The following is a 12541-nucleotide window of genomic DNA, read 5'->3' as shown; positions in this document are numbered from 1 at the left end:
GGCGCCTGTCTTGTGGGTGTGCTTGGCAAGCGACGTCCTGCTGGCGGGTCGCTTCGGCAAAGGGGCACTGGCGTCATTTTTGTGACGGATACGACGTCAGTAAAATCTTGGGGTATCGCAGCATTAAACACTTTCGTGTTAAAATATAAAACCTGAAAACAGACAACCCAAGTATAACGTACTCTTTAGTACTAAAGGTTGCTTCCCCTCAACAAGACCCTGTGTGCAGGGGTGCACCCTTTACAGGCCGCTTGCTATGTTGTACTGGCATCACTTCTGTGACAGATATGGCGTCAGCGAAATCTTCGTATATCCGGGAATAAAACACTTTCGTGTTAAAAATTGCCTGAAGTGGAATGGCATAACATGTTGCACAACTCTGCCCTTACACCGCATAGATAAAAAACTGACTGCATACTTGTGCTGAGGACATTAAAATACACCTAATGTGTGAATCTCACTCACAGAGGTTAAAAAAAAATTAGCAATAATGTCCCCAAGACCAGTGTCCCCCCTTTAATCAGGCTCCACTAACGAGACTGACACCCGGCATGCGTTTATTTACGACTTACGGCGACGGTGGAGCCGTTTTTCCCCACTCCGCCCGAGAGAATGACGGCAACGTCTGTGTAGCACATGATGAGCGAGACGGACAGCGCCGCTGACACGGGCAGGAGCCGCAGCTCCATATTGAACAGGGGCAGCTGCGGTTAGGCCAAAGCCGCAGCCGCAGCCGAAGCCGCAGCAGAGAGAAGGCAGGCAGGGGTGGTCATCCATCCGTTAGGAAGGTGCAGTCAGTCAGGCAGAAGGTATACCACGAAGGAGGAGGAGGAGGAGGTGGAGGGATCGAGGGGGACAGAGAGAAGAGAGAGAAGATGAAAAAGAAGAAGAAAGGAGACAAGTGATTAGCAACAGCGAAAAATGGCCAATTGGTAACACGAAAAAAAGAAAGCCTCCACACGAAAGCCAATTTTCCAGCTTGCGAATAATTTTCGGCAACAAGAAGGTTAAAAACGAATAAACAGAATGTTAACATTACTCTTACGTGTTACTAAATTTATCGTCGTACAACTGTTTAGTAATTGATAATGTTTAGTTGCTCGCGAGCAGTTTTGACGCAGACTGAATGCCACGGTCCCGTACAGAGGCTTTCTTGGGCACTTCAGCTCAGTGAAGATACGCTGGCAATGCTTCCAAACTTTCCGCAGCCAAAGGCGCCCAATACAGTGCGCGGTAGGGAGAAAGTGTGAAAAAACACCTCCATTGCAGACGGCCCGAGATGACATTTAGAGGGCTCACTATTATAGCTTCGGACAACAAGCGAGAAGAGCTTGGAGAACTGCCAGCGTTTCTTTTTTTTTCTTCGTCCGCATTCAGTGGGCACGAAGAATCGCCACCGGGAAAAAAAAGGTTTCGAAATCAGAAAGTCGTCGAGGTAGTGCCGGGGGGCACATTGCCAACCACCCATGCGCAGCACCCCTGCTTGCACAGTCCGCAAAGAAAAAAAAAAAGGAATGAAGACGCAAACAAGAGTTGGTTAGTACAAAAGAGTGTCTTCCGAGAGATGCAGCCGCAGGCGAACAGAGCGCGCAGGGGACGCAATCCGCCCAAAGGGGGCGCCATCGACGACGATTCTCCGGCGGCGACAACTTACAGCCACCGTGGAGCCGTTCTTGCCGACGCCGCCGGTGAAGATGGTTCCCGCGTAGCTGACGAGAGCGAAGCTAGCGGCCGTGACGCCGATGCACAGAGGCAGAAACTTGAGGGGCAGCTCAACAAAGACCACCTGCGATTTCCCGCCGCCTGCTACACGCCAACAACACCACCACCACCAAAAACTGGGCTTCGCTTTTTCATTGTGCCGAACATAGAGAAGGCGGCTGCCTCGAGTTGCAACCCATTACTACGATCAAGAGCTCATGACCCGTTCCTTGAGACGTTCGCCCTTTGTGATGAAAAAGGGTTTTGTTTAAGGTTGTGTTGTCTTACCACTTCCAGAACGTTGCCATTCGAAGAAAAGCGCTGGTGGCACCCTGGTTCAGGATTCTCGGCCGCAGACCACAGCATATCGCAATTCTGATCACTCAATGGAAACGAGACTGCTACGAAGCACTGGATTACGCGGCAGATAACAAAGCCGGTTCGGTGAGTCTTGTAATAAATCTACTGGTTCAATTAATTCCTGCCAGGCTGACTGAAACGAGATCAGAGCGCGTTGCCGATGCTTCGGAATGCTTTGAGTTCAAAAGAGTGTTAGTCAGCCCAGAAACCTCCTGCCACGAGAATCCTTAGAAAGCATTCATAATCACTAAAGATACTGACAACAAAGAGCAAAAACAGCTTACTGGACCCTAAAAATGCCAGAAGCCCAGGGACCAGCATTTGAGATGCACTAATCCACTGTAGTACGCTGGCAAGTTGAAATGATGTCAACACGATGTGATCACGAACACAGCCTTTCCCGAAGAATACCACTTGAACTACTGCAGCCTGATCATACAGAAGCCAGTTCTAGCCTAACTGCACAACAACAAACTAAAGTGCACTAAAGTCGAATTTTCACTCACTTCTTGCAGCAAAGACAAAAAGCACCGGGCAAAGTTCAAGCCCAATCCAATCCAATCCTATCCAGAGTGAACAGTAGGGAACACGACGCAGTGACCCTCTCCATGAGGAATATCAATAGTGAACAAAAAATCGCCAATTTTTGGACGGGTTTTTCGTTTCGCCATGATGAAATGTAGAGGCTAAGAACTGAACCTGCGAATCTTAGTTTTAATTATGCGCTAAAAAGGCATAATAAATAAAGGTGCCGACCACAAGGGAAAATTTTATTTATTTTATTTTATTTATTTCAGTACCCTAAAGGCCCGTCAGGGCAAAACATGGGGGGGATGTGGTTATTTAACCCAATCGCAAGGTATAAAAAAGTAACAAATGTGTACATACAAATATGACACTAATATGCGCAAGTAAGAGTACAAAAACAGTAAACAAGGCGAACAACATAGTACAACAAAATTTTTTGCAAAATAAAACAATGATGTTTCGGCCCCTTCTGGGCGGTTCAGAGTGCTTTTCATTGTCTGCATCATTATGGATTCCAGGTACAGCCCAGAGGTCAATGCCTTCTCGGTGGCGACAACACGTGCCTCGCCCCAGTCTATGTAATGCTTAGACGATTGTGCATGTCCCGCGAGGACATTAGCGGACACTTTTCCCTTCTTTACATCATTACAATGCTCTTTTAACCATCTTGATATTTCAAGATTCCCCTCTTTATTTCCAGATTAGAAATTTCCAGAATCCAGACTATATCGCAGTTCGCGCATGCCACTTCATACACAATGCACGGTGCTTAGGTCAGGTGCTTCAGCCTACCTAGACTCCTTGCTTTCTTCCTCAGCTTTCAGTGTGAACAAGGCTCCCTTTTGGGGGGGGCCAAAACGTCACTGTTCTATTTTCTCTTGTAGTCGGCGTCTTTACTGTGTCTTTTATTGTCATTCCCGACCAGACGGGCGTCCGTCGAAGCCTCGATTTTAATTACGCACTCCTCACCCAAAACGAGCATTCTCTTTATGATGCAACTAAATAAAGGAAAGCCCCGACACCAGCGACCAAATGACGGAGGGAAGCAAGCCATGAGTTCCTCATAGCGTCAGCTCAACCCAGCTGCCCTTATTTCAACACCATCTTTGTTACTCAACCGTAACGATGCATATGTTGCAATCGATATTCTCGAGCACTGCTCACAGTGCTCTGGCAACACATGGCACACAAAATTCACAGAGAACCGACCGCTCAACGACCACCGATTGGCAGAAAGGGAATCTCCTCTCCACCCCATTCCCAGCTGGGCGAAATTCTGGGCAAAAACCAGACAAGAAAAGAAGGCCCAGTAACAAGCTGCTTGTTTTTCCCAAAAAACAAGCTGCACCAAAGCATCTTTCCCGAGACAAAATATGAAACTCAAATGTTGAAGCAAGCTTTCTCAAACAACAACAAAAAAAAAAACTTTCTCGAAGCCCCACAAAATGTAAAGGGCTGTAGTTAGAAGGAAACATCACAATCTGAAAGAAGAAAAAAATCGCAAAAAAAAAAAAAGTCAGATCGAACTGGGTGAACACACACTGCTTCACTGAGGAGGTGTTTATTTTAAACAATTATTCACTCCGAAGATTGTTCCCTACTACAATTTAGCTGCAAACCGAACAAATGAAATTATTTTTTCAGTTTTAACATCCTATCTATGCAGAGTGAGCTCTCAGGGGTAGAACCTGAATACACTAAACTAATTACTGCGCCACACATTCATTACAGCTCGAGCAGTTGACAAAGCTACTTCTGAAGATAGAAGAACGCAGCACAAAATGAAACAATACACTGACAAGATCGAGAACCAAACAGTCTAGCTGCTGATATACAGTAAAAGTTCGTTACAAAAGACACTCAAAGAACCAGGGGAACATGCCTCTTGTAACCATGGTTTCTTGTATGCAATGTTGCTAACATGGCAGCCACGAGAAAAACCAACCAAACCGGTTTCATTTAAACGTCTCTTGTAACCAAGTGTCCCTTGTAATGAGGCTTTTACTGTAGTACTACCAATGCGTTGATTTACTACGCAGAAGGTTAGATGCTCGATGACAGTGAGACGGATACAACATCACGTGAAAAGAACCACGAGATGACATCGCCAAGGAGCCTATTGCAATTCTCAAACTCACCTTCGTGGCCCAGATGTCGGGCCCGAAAATTGCAGAGATGAGGTGGATCATTATCACCGAGAACTGCGCCTCTGTCACGTCAAATCTGGAAATTCACATAAGAAAAAGGGGAAAGAAAAAAAAAATGAGGAGAAAGACAGCAAAGAATATGCAGTATGGGACTTTCACTGTTGAAATTTTCGAGATTCAGCCACCAACGTAGTTATTTCGTTCGTAACTCCGAGACAAATACAGTTGAACCCCTTTATAAGAGACACGTACCGGGGAGCAGTTTCTGTCTCTTATACGAGATGTCTCTTATAAGCAGGTAACCATGTTTTCGCTTACTAATCAGACCCTAGTTCAATGTGGGCACCGTATGACTAAAATAAGCTCAAAAAACGCTACAGCACGTTTCAAAAGATTCATTCTAATTAATGTTTGGCCCCAGAATTTATGAAACTTTGTTTGCTTCATGACTGTATTTACACTGTTTTTTACAATCGAGTCTACAAGCTTTTTTTCCTTTTCTTGTTTGTGGAAGATGAATTGTAGATGTTGAGTTCACAAGCCTAATGAGTAGCCAGAGCGCACAGCTTCTTCCGCTGTGTGCTCAGGCTATTCATTATGCTTGCAGGACTCAACGTCTGCAGTGCTTCTTGATTAGGAGCTACGCGAGTGGGAGAGCCCACATGTGTGATCACGCTCCATCCAATGGCAATGGATGGCAGTAAGCTTCAACCACTTCTGTCAGTTGCATTTCCATTGGCAGGGCTTCTCATTGTCATTTCGTAGGTGACTGAACCACTTTGTGTTTGCTGAAATTATAATAAATAGCAACTGCAGGTGTCTGTTGTCTACCTGTGTTTCCACAATGGAAGCAACTGCAATTAGTGGCTGGTGGCACTGCGTCTGAAGTTAAAATGTCTGTTACAAGCGCGATTATTGATTAAACTTCAAGGATGACTTGTCCCTTATAACCAATATTCTACATCCAATGTCTGTTATAAAAGAGGTCGATTTAATGGGAAAGATAGGGCAGCCAACCATGTGGGTGAATAGTGTCTCTTATACCCATTTGTCTCTTACATCAGTGTCTCTTATAACGAGGTTCAGCTGTATCTCACAAAGCACTCCGAACATTTTCAAACAAGCGGACAAACACTAACTGCGTCTCACAATTAATTAAGACATTGGAATTGTGGCTCGACGTGACTGAGCTGCACTCGCTACAATGTGCACCCGAGTGGATGGCTTCGAACTAAAACGCCTACTGTGGATTCTCTAACCTACGTTGGAATTTCGTACACACTGGCTTTTTATTTTTTCATTATGTTGTTTTTTGCACTTTTCCACCGCCAGAAATACAGCACCGAAAGTCTCGAATCAAGCCTTCACGGGTTGTGTGTTAAATGTTTCGGAGATCTTGCTACTGAAGGTCAGCCAGCACTACTCTGTGCACTGTGTGTAATCTACACGCAAGCCCCTACATGAAGTGTACCAGGAGCAAACACCTCCACGTTTGTTTTAAATGCCTCAGCGCTCACGGCCCCTCCCCCACCATTCATCTTTGACAATTCTTCGTTCGACAGCTCACTTTTTCAGCCTGTAGGCTCATACACTAGACAACGTTCAATTTGGGTGGCAGAACGCAGCATTACAAGCCGGCCTGACCTTATAACTCAGGCCAAGTGTTAGGCATGTGGTCTTGACCTGGCTAGCCCTGAAAAGATACGTCGCTAATGACATCTCACAAACCTAGGAAAGTTATGGTGGGCACCAGAAAATGGGGAGCGTGGACATGGTAGCACCAGCTGACAACAGCAATAGATTTTCCAACAACCATTAGGACCACAATGCCAGCCTTCAGAGCTTCACTGACAGCTCTTAAAAAAAAAAACACCCCCAGCTACCTACCCCCCCCCCCCCCCCCAATTGATGCAACAACACCTCACAGACAGTACTAGATGCACTCTTGACCCCGCGTCAGGTGTGAACCATCGTTGGTCCCCTAGAATTCCCCTAGAAGTCCCCTAGAAGTCCCCTAAAGGTCCCCTAGAGGTCCCCAAGAGGGAGTGTGCACCACTCACTTCCCAAAGCGCAGCGTGCCCGAGACGTAGGTCTGCCAGTGGGCGCAGTAGAAGAGCGTGATGGCCACAAAGCACTGGAAGAACATCCAGGCCGGGTACGAGCCCAGCTTCACCGCAATGCACACCGCCAGGGCCACAAACACTGCAAGGACGCAACATAAGAGGGGAAAGGCGTTATCACCTCAGAGAAGCAGGACACTCCGCACACGGTTTCCTTCTCCTTCCCTTCATTGTCTAGCCTCTGCACATTATCTGGCACACGCGCCAGGCTGTGAAACCAAACCTCCACCCTATGTATTTTTTTCTTTGTTTTTAACCAGAATGTCTTGTAAACCACTCCACTCGATGGTCTACTGCACTTGGGCTGAATATAGAGGGGGACAGCACAGCTACCTGCAGAGCCCGGAGTTTTTAAGTAGTAAGATAAAGTAGGAATGGCGTAAACGATAAAGGAAAAACTAAACACCATGCTCATCATACCCTCACGCGCAAACTCACATTTGCTTAATTTGTTATGCCTTTAAAAGGGACAGGTGACTAATTTGAGCAGTGCATGTTCTGTAAAACGAATGAACCTGTGGGACTGAGAAGTGCCAGCTCCCACCCACTTGCTATTTAGCAGAGGCTCAAAATATGATTCGCATACGTTGGGTTAAAGTTTCGTGGTTCTGTGCTTCACTCGAGCACAGTTTCACACAATCATCGCAAGGATGCACCCATCAACAAAGCCAGAGCTTGCAAGTTTCTCGAATGTGTAAAATCTGTATGGAGTGAAATGTGTCTCAAAAAATGAAAACGTGTTGTTTGTCCGCATTGGCGGATCAAAAGGGGAGGGTCTAGATGTCCAAACCCCTCCCTTAATTTTTGAATGTATATCTCCAAGAAGATGACCACTGAGGTAGTAGAAAAATCGAGTTGATTTTTCTATTTCCTGTATTTTTAGTTTTCGAATATATATTGGTGAATAAAAAGGCCACTATCACTATCATCATCCTCATCCTCCTCATCATCATAATCATCAGTGATATAAGTTGACCCCCACTCAGAAAAATCCTGGAATCCGCCCGTTGGTCCGTACCAAAGTCACGTATTACGAACACAGTGAAAAAAACAGACCACACATTATGGACCACACGACTAACTGTACTCTTCCCATTCTACACATTGCTGCCGCTGTTTTTAGAGTTTTTGTAATTTGCCGTTCCCTCAGCAACCCCTGCTTTGCAAGCTCTGCACCCCTGAAACCTATCAAAAGCACATCATGTCACTAGACGTATGCTTACGGTTACAACACAGTTTCTCAAAGCGAGAGCAAACTCGCACATCCCGTCGCTCCGTCTATGTGATCTGTGTTTTCATTGCTGGTGCCCTCAAAGGGTACGCAGAACTTTAGGCAAAGTAACTAAATATTCAGCAAGATTTGTTGACGGGCTAGTTGGTCTGATACTTGAAACGCCATGAGGATTGCGCAGAACGACGACACAAAGAGGAGACAATAGGACGAGCACTTGACTTGCGCTCGTCCTGTTGTCTCCTCTTTGTGTCGTCGTTCCATGCAATCCTCATGGCGTTTCAAAGTAGCTATTACCTTGCACGCAGCGCTGTGCGCAATTCAAAGGGATTACGGACGTGGTAAATGCAAGCAGGCACCTCTCCCTAGTTTGGTTCAATTAAAAGGCATTACTGCACTAGAACACCAAGTTATACTACATGCGTCCCGCAAGCATTGCCACACTCCTGGCAGCAACCACCTCTTGCCCAATACTAGTTTATTGTTCGCAACGTCCAAACATATTGGCATTTAAACGGTGTCAGTTGTAGAAGGAGTGCCTTCAACGGAGCAACAAAAACGTCTGGGGAAGATTTGCTCGTTTCTCCTGCAATTCTTCACTCCCTCCCCACTCAACAGATTGAGGAGGGGAGGGTAAGTGTTCGCTGGTGTGATCATATTGCCCCAAACTAGGCTTTGGAATTAATTTTGTTCGTTTCATTACAAACACATAGCCGCGCCCGCTAATTAATCTGGTGCTTTGCGCACAGCGCCCATTGGGTGCTGTCATATGCCACGCTGGCAAGTTTGTTTGATAGGGAAAGAGTGTCCCCTTGTCTTTACTATGTTTTCGATCTAATTCGATGCTGCTGGAAGGAACAGTTTTCCCAGTGTTCCCAAACGCACACAGAGCAAATGCCACAGGATCTGTTTTGCTCATGCTCACCAATCGTGTCATTTCGTTCACTGCCTCTTCGTTCGCCTTCCAGTTTTTCGCGGGGTACAAGTTCGTTCCAGGGTAAGCGCTAATTTCTACAAGAACCTTCCCTGTTGATGCTTGGGCACGCTGGTGCTCTGTGCGCTTGAATTACAGCACAAAAAACAAACAAACAACGAAGAGTGTGTCCGACTCTCCCTCTTGCCCTTGTTTGTTTGCTGTTTACCGTGTGAATTCAACAATACGAGAACCTTGATACATCGTTAAGTAGCACTTGAGACAGGATGAAGAAGAGACACACACGACTGCGCTGTCTCGTCATCCTGTCTCAAGCGCAACTTAACAGTGTATCAACACCAACAAGCCCAACTTTCGGTTTTACAAAAACCTTGCTTTGTTCTTCACTGGATGGCAATATTTATTCAGCAGGGCAATCCCCCCCCCCCCCGACGTCCCACGCTGCTTTCTTCTCCAAAGTACAGCGTGGAGAAGTGTGAAGCGGCAAAATGGAGGAGGAGGACGGACTGACCTGTGGAGATGGAGTCGCAGCCGTGGTCGAAGAGCTCGCCCAGCGGGGAGCTGGTGCCCGTGCGGCGTGCCTGCTTCCCGTCGCAGGCGTCCAGCGTCTGGTACACAAACAGGCCCAGGGCGCACAGCAGAAACGCCCAGCGGGGGACCTGGGTGGGCACCATCACAGAGAAGGGGAGGAAGAACAGGGTAAGGGGATTGGCCACTGCGTCCCAGGCGGCAGAAACACTCGCATGAGACACGTAATAATACAAGGACTCTTACTTTCCCGCTTCTGTTCATGTAGAGCAGTCTTGACACGAGGGCCCACATATTACACATCTTGCATCCAAAGTTGCCTTTTTTGTTTTCAAGTTTAGTTGTCAAGTAAGCGCTCAGTAACAGTGCTAGCACTTCCGGTGTCTACATTCCCAAATGCACATTGCACAAAAGAGTCAACACCAGAGATAAGTCGATAACAGCCCCTGGCATCCCCGTCTCGCCATAAAACAAGCCAGGTTGAACACACGATGCAGCAACGCAGTTGCATAGTGAATACGGCCACACAAATTTTAATCTTAAAGTTTTAAGCGAGGAGGTCAAAGCTAACGACGCAGGAGGAGGAACGGAGCTAAGATAAGGTGCACAAACAACACAAGCTCACAACTGGGAAAGCCCCGGGAAAGTTCTTTTCTGAGCCATCAAGATCCGATTGCCAACAAGAAACAACAATATCCTTTGTTATCAGACCAACAGACGGGAGACGCAAGGACATTGGTCCAAGAGCTTTGCGATTTCCGCTGCCCTCCTATCTTGCGCAACAATTCCAGATTGTACTTATCGAAGACACTGTCGAGCGTGAGTTCCGGGCCTGCAGTGGTAAACACGGCAGCGTGAAGTCTCACGTCCACTTGCGGCTGTGCTTAGCTCACAACTCTTCCAATGCAGCTTCAGGAAACCCATCCAGCCAACCTTTCCCAGCAGTCAACAAAGCTGCTTTCTAAAGCGACTTAACTTGTGCCCAGCACTTCGGTTACTGTGCTTTACGAAGTTCTTGTAGCTTTCAGGGAGAAGAGTTGAGATTTCCTAGGAGATTACCTCGTCAACACAACGACCCTTTCTGCCATCACAGGAAGCCCTGGAAAGCAAAGCACTTGCCAAACACCAAGTTCCTATAAGGAAGTACTTTGAAGAGATTTCTCCATCGGTGCACACGCTCAAGCCAACTCCAAGTGCAAGGCAGAGTTTAAAGCATGCACCTTCGTTTTGAAAGTTGAAGGTAGACGCCGCACTTTCAAAAGAGCAAACAGTAAAAGTCAGCCGAGGCTACAGTTCAGAATTTCATTTTGCTGAGCTTCTTTAGAGCCGTTAATGTAAGCTTGAATTAAAAACAAGATCAGCATGCAGTTTGAGGAAAGTTAGGTCTTCCTATAGGTTAAAAAAAAAAAAAAGTTTCTAGTGGCTTTGGCCATTCAAAAGCCCATGCACAACCATGGTACAAAGCATGCGGTTGTCACAGATGGAAAAAATTAAGGGGAGGGCAGGTGTGCAGCAATGTAGCGTGTGGATTCTTACAAAAGAAAGCACGCACGTTTCTTGCGTAACGTACTGAAGTAACGAAGTTTGTCGCACACCCAAAAGTTGTTTAGTTCGTCTCCAGATCAACAAACACATGCAACAATGACAGGCTGCTTCAAACACAGGGCAAACACACCTCTCACATCACTGACAAAATCTAGGACAACCTAAAGACCGGCCACAAGCCAAGACAAGCCAATGGCCCCTCGTCCTCCCGAACACCTCCCTGAGACCATGGCCTCAGGCGAAAGGGAAGGAAGTCATCGGAGAATAGGAGGCAAACCGGCGAGATAAAGAGCACCGCTGAAGTGACGTGCTCCCACTCGAGGGACGTCACGCGAGGCGCCGACAAGCAATCACGTGTTTCGCAGGTGTGACACTCCCACACACACGCACAACACACGGTACTGAAAGTACATTGGATTAGCTCCGCTCGGGAACAGGGCTGCACTTTCACACCGTCCGAGCTATCTCTTATCGATGGCCACGTCAGAAAGCGGGCCAGCCAGAGGGAAATGTTGCGACACGGTGCTGCAACTCGTCGCAACGGCCTCTAATCTCTGAGAAGCAACTCCGACGTCCGCGTCCATTGCATGCTTGAACGGAGGGGAAGCAGCACGTGATATGCAGATGACTGCACGCACTTAAAAAGAAAAAAAGAGGGCGAAAAGAAAGCAAAAAATTTCCCATTTCACGCCTTGTGGCCCGGAGTTTCTAAGTCCTAACCCTTTTTTCTTAGCTTGTCTCAACATTGACAACAAAAAATAACTGTCACGCACCTGTTCACAAGTAGCACGAAAAATATTTAAGGGTTCGTTTCCCCTTCCTGCTAAACTCTTGTTACTACCAAACCAACAAACAGAACAAGCAAAAAACACTGTCAACATGTTTAATCATTTCGAACAACTCCTGCTTGCTGATGTAAAGGAAGTCCGAAACGATTTGCGACGATGCATTTCGTCCCCTTTTTGTGGTTGTCCACTCAACAATTTAATGCATAAGCATTCTAAGCCGAGTCCCCTCAGCAATCAGCCTGTCTGTCCAATATGACTGACGCGGTAAACTTGCAACACGTGGTGACAATCAACAAAATAAAAGGGCCCAGGGGCCCTTTATTAACATTAACGCATAGGCGTTTTTAGATTTCTTGCCTACAAAATCTGTCTGTCTAACTGTAATGTGTGACATGACGAACACAGCACGGTGTGTGACACACGGGCTACACGAGTCACCATCATGCCACCTCACGTTTCATCACGTGACAGCAAGGCTGGCTCAGTTCCTGGGACGCGTGTGTGTGCAGCAGCCCGGTTGTGTGACGCCTCTTAGGAAGGCTGATGATGATGGTGATCGTCAATCAATGGCGCAAGGCCAAGAGAGGGCCAAGAGCGCCAAAAATTAGCAAAAAATAAATACAGGGGGTGTACGACGTAAAATCGCTCAGATCATGATA

At 46.7% G+C, this 12541-nt stretch overlaps 1 protein-coding gene across 6 annotated transcripts in view; it reads right to left on the bottom strand.

Moving 5' to 3' along the window:
* The window catches only part of LOC144175890 (cholinephosphotransferase 1-like), a 56753-nt gene that overhangs the window by 32578 nt on the left and 11634 nt on the right, over nt 1-12541 (bottom strand). For 4 of the 6 annotated variants that reach the window (XM_077704950.1, XM_077704947.1, XM_077704949.1 and 1 more), the window contains exons 2-6: nt 9533-9680; nt 6797-6938; nt 4728-4812; nt 1655-1786; nt 573-704 (exon numbers count right to left, since the gene is read on the bottom strand). In XM_077704950.1, coding sequence (XP_077561076.1) covers nt 573-704; nt 1655-1786; nt 4728-4812; nt 6797-6938; nt 9533-9680 — 639 coding nt within the window. The remainder of the gene's footprint in view (nt 1-572; nt 705-1654; nt 1787-4727; nt 4813-6796; nt 6939-9532; nt 9681-12541) is intronic. The other 2 variants (XM_077704953.1, XM_077704951.1) reach the window with 2 other exon arrangements.

This window comes from Haemaphysalis longicornis, unplaced genomic scaffold (genome assembly GCF_048455015.1).
Source record: "Haemaphysalis longicornis isolate Haplotype H1 unplaced genomic scaffold, Haemaphysalis longicornis Haplotype H1 scaffold_3, whole genome shotgun sequence".
NCBI lineage: Eukaryota > Metazoa > Arthropoda > Arachnida > Ixodida > Ixodidae > Haemaphysalis > Haemaphysalis longicornis.
This window is presented reverse-complemented; position numbering and strand designations above follow the sequence as displayed.